Source organism: Cydia amplana, chromosome Z (assembly GCF_948474715.1).
Source record: "Cydia amplana chromosome Z, ilCydAmpl1.1, whole genome shotgun sequence".
Lineage (NCBI taxonomy): Eukaryota > Metazoa > Arthropoda > Insecta > Lepidoptera > Tortricidae > Cydia > Cydia amplana.
In genome coordinates, this window is record NC_086096.1 from 3,704,526 (window position 1) to 3,724,039 (window position 19,514).

General features: G+C 37.6%; 4 protein-coding genes across 4 annotated transcripts in view; 2 read left to right on the forward strand and 2 right to left on the reverse strand.

Annotated features, from left to right (window-relative positions):
* The window catches only part of LOC134660945 (pyruvate dehydrogenase phosphatase regulatory subunit, mitochondrial), a 30,859-nt gene extending 29,529 nt beyond the window's left edge, over positions 1 to 1,330 (forward strand). The window contains exon 17 of the mRNA XM_063516832.1: positions 1,176 to 1,330. Coding sequence (XP_063372902.1) covers positions 1,176 to 1,299 — 124 coding nt within the window. The 3' untranslated portion in view covers positions 1,300 to 1,330. The remainder of the gene's footprint in view (positions 1 to 1,175) is intronic.
* A 3,617-nt stretch (positions 1,331 to 4,947) lies between these two features.
* Positions 4,948 to 6,410, reverse strand: LOC134661362 (cytochrome b-c1 complex subunit 1, mitochondrial-like). Its single transcript, XM_063517398.1, has one exon. The coding sequence runs from the start codon at positions 6,385 to 6,387 to the stop codon at positions 4,996 to 4,998; it is 1,392 nt and encodes a 463-aa protein (XP_063373468.1). The 5' UTR covers positions 6,388 to 6,410; the 3' UTR covers positions 4,948 to 4,995.
* A 212-nt stretch (positions 6,411 to 6,622) lies between these two features.
* LOC134661079 (cytochrome b-c1 complex subunit 1, mitochondrial-like) lies at positions 6,623 to 8,773 on the forward strand. Its single transcript, XM_063516984.1, has 2 exons — positions 6,623 to 6,960; positions 7,616 to 8,773. Exons 1-2 carry the CDS (start codon positions 6,651 to 6,653, stop codon positions 8,695 to 8,697), a joined length of 1,392 nt encoding a protein of 463 aa, XP_063373054.1. The 5' UTR covers positions 6,623 to 6,650; the 3' UTR covers positions 8,698 to 8,773.
* A 9,770-nt stretch (positions 8,774 to 18,543) lies between these two features.
* The window catches only part of LOC134660959 (protein bric-a-brac 2-like), a 39,643-nt gene continuing 38,672 nt past the window's right edge, over positions 18,544 to 19,514 (reverse strand). Inside the window, exon 9 of the mRNA XM_063516848.1 lies at positions 18,544 to 18,728. Coding sequence (XP_063372918.1) covers positions 18,656 to 18,728 — 73 coding nt within the window. The 3' untranslated portion in view covers positions 18,544 to 18,655. The remainder of the gene's footprint in view (positions 18,729 to 19,514) is intronic.

A 19,514-nucleotide genomic window follows, 5' to 3' on the forward strand; every position in this document is an offset into this window, starting at 1 on the left:
CGGTTTTCCTAGGATAGCGGTGCCGTCATATAGCGGCCGTCTCCATACTAAATAATACGGCTAAATATGGATGTCGTAGTATTTGTATGGAGACGGCCGCCATATGATGGCACCGCTATCGGAGGAAACCAAAGCTTAAATGAGTATATGACTTTGACATTTGAAATTGTAAATTGAATCGTGTAAATTTGACATGTTCTCATTAATTGATATTCAACGTAATGTATACCATATTTATTGTATTTAGAACATGACGATCATTAAGAGATACTCGTACTTAGTTATTCCCGTATTTTGTTTTGACGTGAATTGATAAAATTGTTGACAGAAGATTGATTATTTTTAAGACATTTTTAATTTGTATCTAATAAATAATATCATGTTAATGTTAATGACGATCATAATATAAATTCATGTAAATTAGTTTAGCATAATTTATAATGTAATTTCATATTATGAGAATAAATATCTAAAATCTAAATCTATTATGCCGGCTGTACCATCGCCCACACTGTTAACTGTACATCGATGGACATTATGCCTTTTGTAATAAGGTCCACCGATGTACAGTTAGAAGTGTTGCTGTTTGTACACTCGCCGAGAGCCTCGGCAATAAAATTACCTAATCGGAGAAGGACCTCAAAAACCCCTCACGTAATTAATGGATATAATTTGTGCTATGGCTCACGACATTATACATCGTCTTCCTCGCGTTGTCCCGGCATTTTGCCACGGGTCATGGGAGCCTGGGGTCCGCTTGGCAACTAATCCCAGTAATTGGCGTGGGCACTAGTTTTTAGTAGTGCCATCTGACCTTCCAACCCAGAGGGTAAACTAGGCCCGTATTGAGATTAGTCCGGTTTCCTCACGATGTTTTCCTTCACCGAAAAGCGACTGGTAAATATCAAATGATATTTCGTACATAAGTTCCGAAAAACTCATTGGTACGAGCCGGGGTTCGAACCCGCGACCTCCGGATTGCAAGTCGCACGCTCTTACCGCTAGGCGACCAGCGCTCGGCTCACGACATTATACATTCTCACTTTCCTAGTCTCTTGTGTAAAGTTCTGTCATCATTTAATCCTATTTTTAACCGACTTCCAAATCTAAAAGGAGGAGGTTATCAATTCGGTTGTATGTTTTTTTTTTTATTAACCAAACTGTTGTTCGCACAGATACGCAGCCAAAGTGAACCTGCATTCGCCCAACCTGCCCACCAAGTACCCGGACAAGGAGCGCGACGTGTACCAGGCGACCAGGAAACACGACCAACATCTCGGCAGGCACTACCAGCCCTAATTATACTGTGTTTGTTGCTGAAACTTGTCGGAAACTTACAGAAACTTTCCCAAGAAATTAATTGTAATTTTAAAAAGGTAAGTTCCTAATTTGAATTTTTCCGTATAGATAGGATGTAAGAAATTTCCGGAGTTTCCGTGACGACGTAATGTACAGTCGACGTCAAAGATATGTTTACACTTTTGCACCTTGCTCCTTTGTAATAAGGCGAAAAATGTGAACGTATTTTTGACGTCGACTGTACATGGTTATTGTGTTTAATAACTAAGAGCGGAGAAGGCTAGTATTTATATACTACTTGGCAATCTCTGTTAGAATTTGTGTAATATTTAAAATGTATATAATAATTGTTTGAATGAATATTATCAATAGCAAATATCGTATCGTATCTTATCACATTTCTGCAATAGAACGTAATTTTATTACGACTGAAAATCAAACCTAAAGTCATACATAGGTTACTTATATGACATGCATTAGGTAAAATGGCAAACCGGCAGGCGTGTCTCACTCCCCGATTTCGTCGCTTTGCTAAAAGGTAGCTAAAAGTACATCCGTTCGGCCCCAATTTTGGGGAAAGCCATAAGCCGCGCGTGGCGCTGTCGCCACCTAGCGGCCATATCTGTGCTGATCGTAACAGACGCGTTTTGTTAGAGAGTGAGTCTTCTGTACTTAGTACTTTTATTTAATCTGTGAAACCGGTTAGGTTTTTTAATTTTTAAGTGTGACCCCGGTGACATATGTACAAAAAAAGTTAATTTCTTCAATTACAGAGGTGCAACAGGCCTTTAAATTAAAACAATACTAAATGTAAGTGCTTAAATTCAGTAATCTAGTAATTATAATATAACTGTTTATAAAAGATATTGATGTGTTATCATAGAATTTTATAAATTATATCAATTATATGTAAATGACGCCAAGCGTGAATCTTGCCTTATTATGGAGTAGCTCAATTTTTTAATTATATTATTAGTTGAAATTAAGCAATAACGAGCCAATTATGAGTAGGTGTCAATTTTAATAGGTGATTAATAAATTTTAGATACAATTTGTTGTTTTATTTGTATTAACTCTCTATTGGATAGAAAACATGGAATGTTCGTCAGTTCAAACCCCTCGGCACTCAATAGTAGTATATAGTAACCAAAAAATTAACGATAAGAAAAATATGCTAATTATAGGGTATCCAAACTTGGATCCGAGGGCCGCAGCTAGGCCTCCGCTCTTTTCGCGGATCGAATGCGACCTAAATGCCGTATTGTTTGTCATCTGCGAAAAGTTTTTACTGCGTTATAATATCGTTAAATTCGTGGTGGTTATATTCTCTTTGTCGATTATGTTCGAGATGAAATGTCAACTGCAAATAGTGTCATCGATGCCGCAATGATGGTCGTAAGCTCGTAACATGCGGTTCCTGAACACGTAAGTAATAGAGAGCTTATAACATGTAGATGAAAGAATGTATGATTTAATCAAGATCCAATTGATCTACATAATTAGGCATTAATACACTCCTGTGATCCTATGAGTATGAAACTTGCTTCACTCGTTTCGTACAACCCACATTCGAATTTTATTGCCTCATTGCGTAGCAGTCACAAAAAATACTACATATCGCCGATATACTTACTCAACCTCGTATCTGCAACACTCATTTGATGACAAAAACACCCGTATTCCGAATGAAAGAAAAGCGACATTTCCATCAAATGATTGTTGCAGATATGAGGTTGAGTAAGTATAGCGACGATATTGCGAAACTTGACAGGCAATAAAATTTGTTCATGATTGAATGCCATCAAATAGAAATTTGCTTTTATTATTTAATAAAAAACAGAACAGTATAAACACATCTAATTTCTCAAAAGCTTTTTACAACTACTCCTATGAACCAATCTTTATACCTATCAAAATAAATACTAATAAAACAATTATGTACTTATTTTGTATATATTTTAATACACTGGTGAGTCTCGTCGATCGCACTTTCAACAAACAGTCCGTACAACGTCCACTTCGGAAAAGAAAATGTCCGGTACTAAACAGCAACACTTCTCCTAGATGCCCAAGAAAAGAAGCCATCTTGATATATCATAATAAATATCAACACAAAAACCCATCATTATTTACTTTTGTAATTAAAAAAATCAATGAAAGTTAAGTATTGTATCCGTTAAAACGCATCACTCGTTGAATCCATTCCAAATACGAACTGACAACAGAGAATTTGTATGATACCGTTAAACCAAAAGTGGCTCCCCTGACGACCCCGACGATGCGGCCATTGTAGACGAGCGGACCTCCGGAGTCCCCTTTACGGATCGCCTGCCATCTATTGGAGCATTTTGAAACAACGCACACAGTATAGACAGGAACTACATCCCTTGCATTTGCACAAGGTACTATTATCCCCTTACCCACTTGAAGGGATACTGAAGTAAGATTTTTTCTATCTGTGTTAGCAGGTAACTCAGTTATTCTGCCAAAACCGGCATATTTGGCAGGTAGACCATACAAGGTCTTATAGTCGAGTGCTGACAACCTCGCACTTGGCTTGCTGAGTATCTTTTCGACCAGAGCTATTCAAATGTCAACAATTTTTCTGTTGATTTTGTCGACACTTAGGAACAAACTTTTTAATTATCTCGCTATATAAGTTCGTTTCATTTCCCGGCGCGGTGAAGTCCCCGTATCTCACAATGGACTCACGAACGCGAACTCGAACTTTGGAGGACACCAAGCAATGCGCTGCAGTGAGGACCAACGTTTCGGAGATGAGGCTGCCAGTGCACGATCTAAAGTACGGTGCTTTCTTCAGTTGGAACAGCACGATGAAAAGGAATTCATTACCCGAGTCATTATCTCCTTTGTACACCCGGAGGGCGCTATGTTTGCGACGTGCCGCGCCGTTCGCACTTACAATAATTACTCCTAAAATAATTTTAAGCAGCATTTGAGAAAATAGATGTGTTCACACTGTTCTGTTTTTTATTTCAAAACAAAAGCAATATGCTTAGCCAATTCCTTTTTTATGGTATTCAACCATGAACAAGTTTTTACAATATCTTGAATTGTTAAATGAACACCGATAAAATATGAATTTTATAGGTACTCGACTAGTTTGCTATTATCAAAGTGTGATTGCATCCAACTATAAAGTACCCAATAAAATTAATAAAGATCTTATACCTTCAAGGAAAATTTCGATTCCCATACAAAAATATCAGAAGAGTCCAATATTTCGCAATTTCGGTAACTACTAAATATGCACCCAAGTCTAATAAAAAAGTAAATTCACATGGAGCGAGTTTCGGTAGGTACCTCAGCAAGCTAGCTAGAGCACTATGGCGGTGTGCACTTGCATTGGTAGGTGAGTGCGTGTTAATTAATTATACTTACTATATTTATAAAAAATAATGGAACGAATGGCGTATGAATATATTTAATTACACAGTAATTAAGTGTAGCATTCTTGATTGCGCCCATTCGTCATTTTAATTTATGAATTTCGATCGGCCCCCACTTAGTTAAAACTTTATGAATTGAATCATTGAGCAGGTGATACTATTAAATTGTAAATGGCGCTGACAGATGCGTGAATACAAGACGTGTTGTTATTTGTATCTTCCTACGGTTTCGTTCTTTTTGATGTCGACGGGGCAACGTGGAATTGATGTTTTATACCGAAATCTATTACCATCGAATCCAATACTGACTAGCAGCAAGCCTGGTATAGTCGGGAATACCTTCCGTCGGGCCAGCGGCCGATATCACCGGCTGCGCGTTGTAGATCATCCTGTAGGCTAACTCCTGCAGCTCATGCTGCTCCAAGATATCCACGGCACGTCCGTAATCCTTCAGCGACGGCCGCATGTCCCTATACATAATCTCTTTACCCATAGACACGCTCGAGTTGTAAGCGCCAGCTCGTTCTTTAAACATCTCTAACTTCGTCGCCCGCTTCGCGCGCTGAGCGTCGCTATATCTCAACGAGCAACACATGGATTTCAAAACATCCTGCCAATTGTGTAAGAAATCTTCCGCGTCCATCTTCCCGCACACGAAGTAAACCCCCCAAAGACCGACGTCACCGAACGTTATGTAGAAGCTCTCGAAGCTATTACAGAGTTCCGTGTCAACGCAACGCATGGCGAGCTCCGGCCACGCCCCGATCACACTGTCCGACTTACTCCAAGATCCGATTACATTCTTAAGTGTTCGCATAGACATATAATCTTCGCTTAAAAAGCCAGGTGCTTCAAAAGCAACTGCCACGTGAAGAAATTCTTTAGAATCGTCACGGTACATGACAGAAGAGGCTGTGTATCTACTGCCGCCACGGTCGGAGTTCGGACAGGTCGTAGGCATGCAGTTAAGCATGTTACACACGTTGGCGAGTATGACCCCGTTGTGAACGGGAGCGGAGCTCGCGAACACCAGTCTCCAAGGCTGGTAGTGAGAGCACATGTACGTCTGAGCCATGCAGCCGTCAAATCGGGCTATATTCGTCGACGACCCGATCACCTTCTGACCTAGACTCGTACCTTGAAACGCTGACTGGATCAAGTTCTCAAAAACGATTGTTTTGAAGTTCCGGTCTCCGTCTTGCAGCTCTAAGCACATGTTATCTTTTTCGCGTTCGACCTCGCACGCGTCCATTTGCAATTGGTTGACTATTCCGCAGAGAAGGAGAGTCGCAGTCTGGACGCACTCGGGATCGCATGTGATGGTGAATCTTTGGAACTCCTGCGTAGTTCGAGCGTCGAGGCGCGAGCCGGAGGCGTAGGTGAATTTTTCTATGGCGGATTTGGACATGGAAGATGAACCTTTGAAAGCCATGTGTTCTATGAAGTGGTTTATTCCATTATATGCAGCATTCTCGTATCGCGGGCCTGCCTGGATGAAGAGGGAAACGCAGGCGAGAGGAAAACACGTCTGCTCAGTACATACTCTAATCCCATTGTCTGTTGTCGCCATTACAGTCTCAGGCTCGTAATAATCTGCAGGGAGTGGGCATTCTACATAACGTTTGCTTGTGAATGTCCAACGATGTACTTTTAAAATGTCTCTAACAATCCTGTTCATTGTTTCAAAGAAAATATTAAAAGTTTTTCGGATACTGACGACTAAATTGTCAATGTTTAAATTGTGTCAAAAATCATAGATAAAATACCTAAAACCATTTTAGGCGTTTTATGATGGTATTTCTTTGGTCAGAAGTATTTGTGATGTTCGAGATCGTAAATAAACTAGAAGAAATAACATTTAATCTATGGAACTTTGACAATACCTGACAGAAAACATTGTCAAAAGCTCATAAGCCAACTAAATTTCAAGATAACAGCAAAATGCAAAGATTACTTCGCCGCCATTTCATTCCCGCACTTTCTTTTACTCGCCAATATCGCTACCCAACTACCTTCCTCCAGTTCCTCCGGAACCAGCCCGAGCCCCAACATACGCAACTTCTCAATGGAGTCAATGTTGTGACCTTGCAGAGAGAGGGGTGTAGAGCATGTGTGGGTTTATTTGCGGACATTGGATCGCGGTACGAGTTGGACTTCCAGAATGGCATCACACACCTGTTCGAGCATATCGTTTTTAAGACTACTAAGTGTACGTCGAAGATGGACATGATGATGAAGATTAATGCTTTAGGTTTGGTATTTACAATCATATATAACGTAGATGAGGCTAGGTCACTTCGGCAAGCCCGTGGATATGAGGATTTTGCGCTTCTGGATTGTTTTTTTTACGTATGGCGGTTATGAAAGTTTGAATCCATGCAAACTACAAATGCTTGAAACTTCTTGAAAAGATCACGAAAAAGACGGATAGGTTAATTGCACAGAACATATTAAAGAGGTTAGAATGGCTATCGCGCGCAGTTAGTATCGGAACCGGTGTCGCCGCTCGTTCCTCTCCACATTTACTAACACTCGCGCAACGGTAGTAAAAACTAGCTAGCGCCTTGTGTGCGTGGTGAATGGATATGCCTCCTTTAGACAGATTTGATGTCTGGCTTCCTAATCTGAACGTTATTGTGGCGCAAAAAGGCATGTTTACCTACTTCATTTTCGGTCAGCGCGGGCGAGTAGCATGCGAGCGTTTCATCAAAACCCCGCGGATCGTTACCTAGTCAGCGTCATTTGCCAAAGTACCATTTACCACCGTAGACTTTTTAACTAAAAAACTATTACACACCTACCTTTTAGTTTCTGTAAAATTAGATTTATTTCCTTCAAGTTTCGAGAACCCGAAAATGTAGATCTAAAAGCAAACTTGCTTGCGCTAAGTAATCGTTATTTTCCAGGCATCAAATTACACGCGTTCACAACTCGAGAGATGGTGGGCTACTACGCCCACTGCCTGCCCGAGAACGTAGGCGACGCGATAGCCATCCTGTGCGAGTGCGTCATGAACAACGCCATCGCCTGCGACGACATCGCCCGCGAGAAACTCGTCATCTACGAGGAAATCATCAAGCAAGACACGGACCCTAAAACCTTAGTCTTCGACTACCTACACTCCACCGCTTTCCAAGGCACCAGTCTAGCCAACACTGTACTCGGCACAACAGAAAATCTTTACAAAATAGACCAGGTCCTAATAAACCAGTATTTGCAGAGAATTATGCACCCGTGTAAATTCTGCTTATGTGCTGTGGGCGCTGTGTGCCATGAGCCGATAGTCGAGGTGGCGAGCAAGTTTCTAGGTTGGACCGTGCCAATTGCGTGCAAGGAAACGCTGTACAGATATACCGGCTCGGATGTACGTTACAGAAACGACGCAATGCCAAGAGCGTACGTAGCTTACGCCTTAGAAGGTCCACCGTTTAGTGACGTCGATACGGTGTTTATGGACTTGGCTGCGACTTTGATAGGCGGTTGGGATAAAACACAAATCGCAGACCAAAATCATGCAGTGAGTGTCGCTAGAAGGGCTTCGCTCGGCGACTTCTGCGAGTCTTACAAATCGTTCCACATAAAGTATAAGGACACTTCGCTATGGGGCGTTCAGTTTATATCCTCCTCGTTGCAACTGGAAGACATGCTTTACACCCTTCAGGATTCCTTGCTTGGTATATGCACGACAGTTACTGAAGGCGAAATGGAAAGAGCTAAAGAGCAAATGAAGAGTAGGTTACTGTCCAAAACGGCGACATCCTACGGCGCAGCGAAAGACTTGGCGACTCACGTGTTGTACAACTGTTGTCACTGGCCCGCGATACCGGACAGGCTGGAGTTTATAGACAAGATATCATTGGAGGACTTCAAGAGCACGCTCTATGACTATATTTACAATAAATGCCCGGTCATCTCGGCAGTGGGCCCCACTGAGGGTTTGCCAGATTATACCAGGATTAGAGCTGGCCAGTACTGGCTTAGACTTTAACGTTATGATTGTGCATTTTGCTCTTTAAGGCAGCATCTTGGTACGTTTTACAATTGTTTTGGTGAATGACAAAATGGTTCTCGTATAATATGCGGAACGATATTATTCTATTACATCGGTCTTTGTTACATGTATAAAAGTAACTAGTTCGCTAAAATGTTTATTGCTTTTCGCGAATAAGGTAACGTTACGATTACGTAAGATTACGACTATGACCAGCAACTTACGTTTACCTACTCGTTGTTATATATTCTTTAACAATTCCTAAATATTTATTAAAAGTACAAATATATTCAATGTTTTTATTTTTGTTCTATTACTATTACAATGTAAAGTACGGACGCTAAGTACGAAGAACTTCGTACATTGCCCCGTCATTTCCTAACTCTATCGCACGCGTACAATTAAATTGCCGTCCCGCCGATGATCCGGCGATCAATGTCACGCTGTCCCAGAGGCACGGACCAGGACCACGCTAAGATTTCATGCCAAGTGCTATGTCAAGTATGGAGTTATAGGGATACGAATGCACTCTTACTGCCAAACTTGTGCAAAGTTAGCGTGGTCAGTCTACCACCGAACGAATTCTAGGTAAGGCACACCGTCCAAATAAATCGTTGATTATGATTAGTAAATTTGGTTGAATTTCGTTTGTTCGAAAGCAATGAAGCAAAAGAATGCTACTTTATTTGGTTTACGATAATTTTTAATTAGATTGAAACAGTGTACATTGTAATGCACATTGGGCCTAACGAGGCTAGTATAACTCTGATGGATATGAAGATCGCAAAGGCAGCATAGCAATTAATAAGCGCAGCAAACAAATATAACAATCGCTTTGCCAAGTAATTCGCAGAAAGCTAAAAATCATAGACGTTCGCTGAAAAATCACCGAATACGTGGGTCTGTCTTGGAGGGTCTACCGAGAACATCGCAATTCCAGATTTAATTATCAGCCTCTCTATCGCTCTAGTATTGCAAGCAGATAACGGGGTCAAACAGATTATTGTGTTATCGTCTTTCCTGTAGGCATACACAAGAGTTAAGGGCTATAAAGGTTAATTTTCTTATTTAACCCTTATCCACGTGAAAAGGTCCTCCTTTTATTTAGAGAACTATGATAAAATCATTATTTACATGCCCACAAGCTGTTAACTATTGCCCACAGGAGAGAAAACTAGTGTGTTAGCGCTAACTGTACATTTTTCTCTCCTGTGGGCAATAGTTAACAGCTTGTGGGCATGTAAGTAATGATTTGATCATAGTTCTCTAAATAAAAGGAGGACCTTTTCACGTGGATAAGGGTTAAATAAGAAAATTAACCTTTATAGCCCTTAACTCTTGTGTATGTCTACAGGAAAGACGATAACACAGTAATCTGTTTGACCCAACGGCATTTCGATTAAGACGTTCGCATTAGTTCGATCTGGCATATATTTTTGTGTGTATCCAAATGGTAGTTTTTCATTTCATTCATACCAGATAACCAGCTTCGTAAATGAAGACAAATCACATTTACACAACCTATAATATTATTGATGCACAACCTTACAATTTCAATATTTAAAACGTTATAAAAAGATAATCAAAATCAAACAACTTCTTAGAAAAATTATAATTTATTACGTTAAGACTAACATATAAAAATATAAAAAAAAAATATTGAGTACACAAAGACTTGAGTTCCAACTAGATACAAGACAAATATGTATATACATAAAAGACAAAAAATGACACCGTTTAAGTGGGATAGAGATTCATTGAGAATACATTAACCTAAAATCGAATGGAAACTTGTGGTCAGGTTAAACATGTATATTTTTTCACATAATTTTAACCTTTTTTACACTTTCGTCTTTTATTACGTTAAAATTACGTAAATCTTGCATGATTTGATGAAATGATGAATTAATTATTTATTTTTTAAATTAATTTAAACAGTAAACTTGAGCACCGTCTAGTATATTTCATATATCGTTTAATATATTTACCAAAAATTTACTGTGATTACCTATCAGTTCAAAAAGGTTTATTTAAGCGTTGTGTATAAGCACTGAAGTCGATGATAGAATGTCGTTTAAAAGATACGTAATTATTTCGAAATGACGATGCTTTAAAAAGCTCAGACTTTAAATAATACTAAATTATATTCAGACATAACAGACTTGCGCAAATATTGATTATACCATTGAAAAATTACAAAACTGCATGTTTAATCATTTTTAGCAAAAACATTTGAACGCACTATATGAAGCAAAAAGTAATTGTAAAAGGCATACAATAAACGTTCACTTTATGATTGACAATGATTACAGACACTTATACAACTGTTGCTGATCTAAAAGACATAAATAGACATTCAAATACTAAATTGACATACATAATTGAGAATTTTACTTCATCGGGAGCAAGTTTCGTTCATACTTTTACAAGATTTTGTGATTTAGTATCTATCAGTACGGTAGAAAATACCTTAAATACCTACACGGAATTGAATCCCGAAGTGTATTGAATATATCTATTGAACAGCTAACAAGAGTGAAAATTTTAATAGAAAATTGAGACAGCATTTGAAAAATACCTTGTAAAAGATTATCATTCGAACTCAAACTTGTTCTTTCACAAAATCGTTTAAAACGAGCATTCTTAATATTACGATATCGTTCACAGTAGACAATAGTCCGTTACAGTAGTATAACTAGTGTTGAAGAGAGCATTACATGCGCCAGGGTACAGCAAAACGAGAAAGCTGTTCATACAGCCAGCATCAATAATAGCGTATAAAACAACGCGCCAAAAGTATCTGCCACCCTGGATTACTTTTTCAAATCGATATATATCTCTACAGTTCGCATTCAAAAGTATATGTTATAGTCTATAGACAGACATATCGTTTTTTGTTAATTTATTAAAAAGTGTCAAAAGTTGATACTTTTGACGCGTAGTCTGATACACTACCTTTAATGCTGACCGTATCTCTCACTTAAGTACGACTCCCACCGAACGGGCGAAGTCGGAGCGCATTTCACATTTGTACGGCTGCAAGCCTGTCGGCTTCGGATTGACTCCGGTCGCTTCGCCGTGCATAATGTATAGGCTCATTGAAAAGCTCAGCCCGACTGCAGCCGGTCGGTGGGAATCGTACCTTACTATACGCAAAACTCTTGACTGAACATTTGTATACCTTTTGTCTTTACAATAAGGTTTACAAGTTGACAGTTAACAGTGTGGTATAGTATGTTCGTTATTAATTTAGGGTTCTATGAGTACCTGACCGATTATCTGTATTCTTAAGATTTAGAGAGCATTCGCGGTAAAAACGATGTACAACATCAATTACAATTTACTTACAAATATTATACGCAAAATCTCGAATGAAACTTGATTGTGTTAAATGCGGTAAGCGTCAGTGCAACTTGCAGAAACTATTTATTAAATACCCCTTTTAAATACCGCATGTCTTAGTTAACATGAGATTATAGTTATTTGCACTGACAAAATTACCTATTTTAAAACCAACCCTCAGTGGTCCCTTTTTTAATTAGTTCCAATTGATCGTTATGAAAATGTTAAAAGCTTTTCCTTTAATCAGTCCCCCATATCATGGATCACAACCGTTTTTCTATTCGAAGATTAAATGCTTAACACCCTGCCAAAGTTATTACTATAATTCGTACTTTTAACTTTTTTTCACATATTAGCCGCCATCTTGCCTTTTTAACCTTTTTAGGTTACAAAGAAGCGACAACATTAAATAACGGGTGCGAATAACGCGTTCTGTATACTCCTAAATGTTCAAAACCTACCTTTTTAATCACAACATTCGAAACTGTATCACAACTTTGTTTACAATGTATACCAGCCTTTAGTTACGTTGAGATTCTATCTCTTCTGCACCTCAATACATGTTCAATACTGGCCAGTTACATTTTAAAATGTTCAAATCTCATTCGATAAACATACTTATATATTAATATGTATGTATGTATATATATAAGAAGACACATCGAATGTAGAGATTTTATACACTTATCTCAATATAAATATATGGCGCGATTTTACGAGTTGATAGAGAGCCCGAAAATGTCTAATATGCTAGACAAGACGACAAAAACATATTTTGACTTAACACCGAAGTTCACAAAACTTTACAAGGACTTTAAAAAAATCTGTATGTACGAGTATGATACAAAATATATACGGAAAAACAATTATTCCAACTGTATCGTATAATTCCAACGTTTGTGGTCTGTTTTCTCTTGTCCAGCATAAGATGAAGAATAAGAAACGAGACAGGGACGCAACTACAATCTACTACTAAAATATCCTAAAATTGTCATGGAATAATTCAGATTATTTAAACTTAAATTACATTTCGTACTTGAGCACAAATTACTTATAATATGGAATGTATAAAAAATACAACACGTGTTTTAAGACGAGAACAACCCTGGATCCAAAATATATATATAAAAATCACTCATCAAGGCTGTCTCGTCTGTTTGGCCACAATATGAGTATTGTTTGCACTGTTTTTAACCTATTTGACACCAACATTTTAACCACTATTGCACTTAACTATTGTCTTATCAGCATTGTAGCTAATTAGCTATATGTATTTCGTTGAATTATGAACATTGATTATTATGTGTTATGACTCTTATGTGTGTTGGTGGTCAAAAGATAAAAAAACCTAGCAGCCACGCACATTCTCATGATCGGAGGCTTGACGCCCACTTAATAACCGCTAAAGGTACGAGCATTGGTATAAAACAATTTGGTAAATAAACTTGTTAATAACTACACAGCTACCAAAATGGAATGTCGGTGACTACTTACGTTATCTATAAATATCTTAACTATATCAGGTTGATTATGCACGCTTAACTAATTAATAGAAAAATGAAAAGTCGTCTAAGTAATACATCAAAAATATAACTCCATCGAACAGATTGTCAAATGTTTTTACGTAGACGACTTTTTCTTTTCGCTATGACTAAAGTTGACTGTTGTCAACTTGACGGAAAGAATAAATCTTAAGTTTTTTTATTGTTAGTTTCAATAACCCCTTATAAATACGGTTAGAAATACCCAAACCTTTAACTGAATACGGACGTTTTTTTTTAACTTTATCGCTGTCCTAAATATACATAACTTAACCGAACTCCGACTTAAACTATGGTGAGATATGTGGACTTGTAAATCTCAAACGTTCGCATATCACGCGACATGTTTCCACTTGACTCCTACGAACAGTTTTAGTAGATAACATGCAGTTACATCAGCTATTTGATCTGTTGTGTTTTTACTTCATAAGATAATAATGCGGCCCTCAGAGAGCCTTATACGTCTAAGCTAAGCAACTGCTACTTTTGTGCACATAACTGAATATGTCGAACTATACATTACGCCTTGAGGCTAGTCTTTTTATGGTGGAAAGTACAACCTTACACTAAAATTATATCGTTTACTTGCATGTATTTAAAACAATTCAATATAAATATGTAAAGTGTACCACATGATTATTTGACGTAAAAAATTTTAAATTATCAAAATACTTATTTTCTTGAAGAGAGATCTAGATGCAAATAGTAAGAGTATAAAGGAAGAATAGCATAAAGTGTATTTTTAATGGTTGTATCGATTCAATAAAATGATAAGTATAATTAATACAGGATGTGAGTGAATCAACTATTTATTGTTACACGTTGTTATCGTAACCATAACATCGCCTGGGTCACTCTTAAAACCCTAGGTACCATAACCTATACAAAATAACCAAACATAGATTTGTGTGGCAGGTATAAGCCTTTTCCACAATGACTCATCTTTTAAGCATATTAGTAGAACGTAGTATAACATCTCTTCTAACAAACTATGTTAATGTTGTCGCCTGGCTTATGAGACATAATAACAAAAACAGTTGATCCACCTATGTACGATAATTAATATAATAAATGACATGTAGGAATCTTACATAGTTATTGAATTAAAATTACAATTCACATTAAATTGTTTACAAAAACACCAAGACACGAAAGATACGGGTATTGAATAATTTGAAAGTGAATTAATGGTCAATTGTCGGCCAAAAATTTAAACTTTTAACCAATATCATTGTTAATGTGTGGTGAAGGTTAAAATTTGCGAACAATGAATTCTTTTCATTTTATTTTGATTACCTATCGTCACGTAAAGTAAATGGCCGACAACCAAGCATTTTTTTTAATATATTTAATCTCTCTTTGTCCGTCATGAGCTCACCTGCCTAAACTAGTCTATATCTAACTAAACTAGAGACCATACGATGGGAATCTAACTTTAAAGCTTTACTAGATTACATTTCTTAAAACTTACACTGATGTTAATACTATATATGCCAACATTGAACGAGAGCGAACCAATCTCGAATAATTTCATATTTAACCCTTGATTCTCCCCACATTGTTATATGTACAAGTATATCGGCGGCGGTTAAGCCTAAAGCGGTATGAATTTTTGTACTAAACCAAATGAAACTCAGCAATTATTGAGGTATTGACACTTAAGATTTAACTTTTGTAAAAAATATAGAAAATGTGTACATTTTTACGTATTTAAAAAGTTTAAAAAAATCATAAAACCTAATATTATAAACTTAAATACTAAGTAAAGCATATTTTTCATAAATGAATAATATACACATATCGTTATTTGTACTGTTAGGTTAAATGAATTTTTGTTGAATATTTTCGGGATCAAGTTTGTACATCTCAACGAATGGCAACTTCTACTTTCTAATCTAAATCAACCTAGCTGCCTAATAAAAAAAACTTGTACTTAGATAAATAAAATCCGTGACCATTCTTTAAATAAAAATCGTAAATAAATGCAGCACCATAATTATTTCTTTAAAAAATTTGCACCCGAGAATCATAATTCCCCTTATTAAAACGAAATAAGCGAGAGTATTCTAATTTATAACTTTTAAAGAAATATTAGTGAAATTGAACGTTATTTTTTATTTCCTCAAAATCAATTCGTGTTTCTTTTTCTTTAATATTTACGATGCGGTCAAAAGGTTAAAAGAATTAGTCACGGCACCGCTTTTTCCAGCTGCAATACGTAATAAAACCCACAAATTTAAAAGACATTCAGAGGTAGCGAGGCTAAGAAAATCCTGTGATTTCACAACGCCGTTTTTCTAGTGTTAACGCGCAACACGCACACATTCACAGCTCGAAGGCGAGCGGTGATTGGCTAAAACTGTGTGCGTGAGAAATCTGCCGTCAAGTCAGAATTTTGTCTTAGCGACCTGCGGCAGTAGCACGATCGCATTTTTATCGCTTGTCACCATGCCTGTCACGTTCTAACAATAATGTAAGTGCGAAAGTGACGGTCATAGTGACAGGCGATAAAAATGGAACCATGCTGCGCCCGATGTCTGTCTGTCATATCTGTGATTATACCGAAACTAATTACGTTTCTAATTCGTTGTGCGACGCGCAGGGTGCTCAACTTAATAATAATTGTTTAGGACTAGGAAAGATAAATTAGCAACCAGTTTGGATTGGGCTTCAACTGCCGTAGAACGTTGACGATAGTTTAAATATTCATGTAAATAAAAATAAATCCTTAATTTATTCACCAATCAAATAAGAATATGTACCTATAATTTACCGATTTTTGTACAGTCGACGTCAAATATATGTTTACACTTTTGCACCTTACTCCATTGTAATACGGCGAAAAATGTAAAGATATCTATGACGTATATTGTACTCTAAAAAGCTTTTGACCATCAGCTTTCATGATCACTATTTTCGTTGCATATACAAAACTAACGTATCAAAACCATATTTTGGTAACACACAATAAGTACTTACGAACACCCTGCGCTTTTTCGAAACAAAATACATACAGAGTAATTAATTACCGTGCCTAGCCGTCATAAATATGTACATATTATATTCACTTTGTGGTGTGCATTAATGAATACATAGTTAATATTTCCCTGAAGTTACCCAAATCAGTATTACCAAAATTTGTGTCGAACCATTTGTACATATACAGCAAAAAGTTATTGATTGTATTAGATGTGTAAAGTCTTTCGTGCGTCGATTTTGACTGCTAATGCGGATGGCGCTGTAGAACAAAAGTGTCAATAGTTGACGTTTGACAATAAAATTCAGGTAGGTATCGCCAGGAGAGTTGAGGTGAATAATTAGTAATCAATTAATCATTGATTGCACACAGTTACACATAGTACTAATAACAAAAACAGTATTGATTAATGGAATGTGACTTAAGCGCACGATATTAAGATATAAAAAACTTTAAGATACTTTTTGATTCAACTTGCTAATATCACCTCACTTGCTACACATCTTATACAGCCAAAGAATCTTTGTACAGTCGCCATCAGATATATAGGAGCGGCCAAGGTTCTCAAAAATATCTGAACACGCCTCTATTGTCAAGGCGTCAGAGCGCGTGTTCAGATATTTTGAGCACCTTAGCCGCCCCGATATATCTGATGGCGATTGTACGACAGCAATAGCGGTACCGAAGTGGATACATTTTAGGTTATTATTAGGCACGATATTTTTGTTCACAATTGCTTCAGTCTTTGGGAGTTGAGTGGTACAGTCAAGTGTAAAAATATGGATTGCACACATCATACACAAACATATGTTCCGTAGTTCTTATATCAGCGACTTAAGAACTATGCACCCATATTTTTACACTCGACAGTACTACAACGGTTTGTTGTTCAAAATAACGTACCGGATCACAAAATACGAACATAATTTTAAATAATAATAAACTAAGATTAAATGCTACGTTATAATTTGATGTACTACGTTATCTTTCATAAAGCTGAGTATGTAATGGCTAGGGAATGTTTATTTTCGATAAATCAGATTTCATTTTTTGGAATGTATAAAAACGTATAAATAATAATTTCACCTCGTATCTAAGAGAATAATTTGAGAATTATTAACCTTATAAATATGGAATGTTGTTTCAAGTTTCACACACCAAGGGTTAAAGGGGCGTTGTCAAAATTAAATACCTACAATAGGGATGATGACACATGTTGAATTTTATAACAAAATCTAGTAAAATAAGATAGCAAACGAGCAATTTATCACAATAATGTGGATATTAAAATAAAATATTGAAAAATTACAAAAATACAGGACCTGAAAGTTTCAAAATTTAAGTTTTTTTTAACTTCCAAAAACGATAAAAGTAAGGGTACCATTCGATTCCTTACATTTCATCCAAAAAAATATTGTATAGCAACTATATACATAAACGCAATATTTCACCGACAAAAACGCAATTTTCTTGTTTTGTCCATACTACAAGATGGGCGATGACGTCACGGCCTCTGGCCGTTTTGTATAGGGCGTTTCGCGAGTGAAGTGCGACTGTCGGCCTTTGACTACAATTTCTGACTTTTGTGTTACTTTAATGCAATGGGTCCCATATAGACATTTGATCCTAAAAACAAACCCGATCGATTGATACCATAAATGAAAATTAATCATGTAGCCTATTGTTTACAGTTCGGAAACGTTCGTATTTGTCATGCTACTTCAGTCAAACTCAGTACTTTTTGCGCCGAGACTGACCGAAATAGTAAGACAGGTGCGTACGTTTCCGTGAAAATACGTTGGAAAATAATTAATCACTACATCTGATAACCGTCGGCGTCAAATAACCCTAAACCCTTGATGTGTGCACTTGTATGAGCTGTCTAAAGATACAAATGGTTGTTAACCGTTTTTTACGTGGTGTCCCCCGAAAGGGGCATCGCCCCCTAAAGGGACATTGTCCCCTAAATTGACATTGCCCCCTGAAGGGGCGTCGCCCCCTAACCTCTGATGGTGAACACGCTGCGCACCCACCGGCTCTGCTGCGTGAAGACGCGGTACAGCTGGTCGGGCGTGGCCAGCTCGTCCCACCGGCATCATGCGGTTTCCGCGTCGGTCTCCGGTTTGGCCGGCGCCTCGGCGGCCGGCAGCGGCATTGCGGATTGGAATCTGGAATGAGAGTGTTTATATTTTAATTGCTGATAAATGCAGAAATACAGACTTACGGTACATTTTACACGTCATACATTTAAAACTATTGAGTACTCGTGTAGATGTAAACTAGCCTTTATCGCTTACCGAACAGGCAAATTCTTCGATCAACACGGGCTTCCGACACGTCGGAAGGGATAGGCCCAAGCGATATCTTGACATTCAAATCATTCTGCCATTTTTCGCGGGGGGGAACGTGCACACAGTCGCACTTCTCACACACTTACATACAAAATCCAATCTGTAATGACGACACAAATACATAGAAAATGACACCCTACACAGACAAATCTTGCACACCTCGATCTGTTTTTGTGTACGGACGCATCACAAGTGTCACAACACGCACACTAGCACATTTTCGTCAAAGAATTTTATTGTTTTCTGAGAGATGAGAAGTCGGATTTGTCGCTCGACCGATCCGCAATTTGCACTGGGCGAGCAAAATCGATAAATCCAGCAATTACACGAGACTAAAATATAATAATTGTGTTTAAATGTAATTAAACGTATGGCATGTAAAAAAATATTACATGTGAAATGTAACACCTTCTTTTTGTAAATTTGATGTCCCCGACCTCTTTTTACAACAAAAAACCGAGCAATTAGGCATTTTTTCTGCTGCTGTGTTCACTCGCGCGTCTGGACTCGGTCTAGTTAAAAATCCGAGCGCAACTAGTTTTATTACCCGCGCTAGATCAGTTGAATGCCGCATCCCTTCCGTGTTGATCGAAAGGCAAATTA

Excerpts from the sequence above, each read along its gene's own strand:
- LOC134661079 (XM_063516984.1), top strand. The coding sequence starts at position 6,651 with ATGCAAAGATTACTTCGCCGCCATTTCATTCCCGCACTTTCTTTTACT. Across the intron at positions 6,961-7,615 it reads GATGAAGATTAATGCTTTAG|GCATCAAATTACACGCGTTC; the intron begins GTTTGGTATTTA and ends GTTATTTTCCAG.
- LOC134661362 (XM_063517398.1), bottom strand. The coding sequence starts at position 6,387 with ATGAACAGGATTGTTAGAGACATTTTAAAAGTACATCGTTGGACATTC.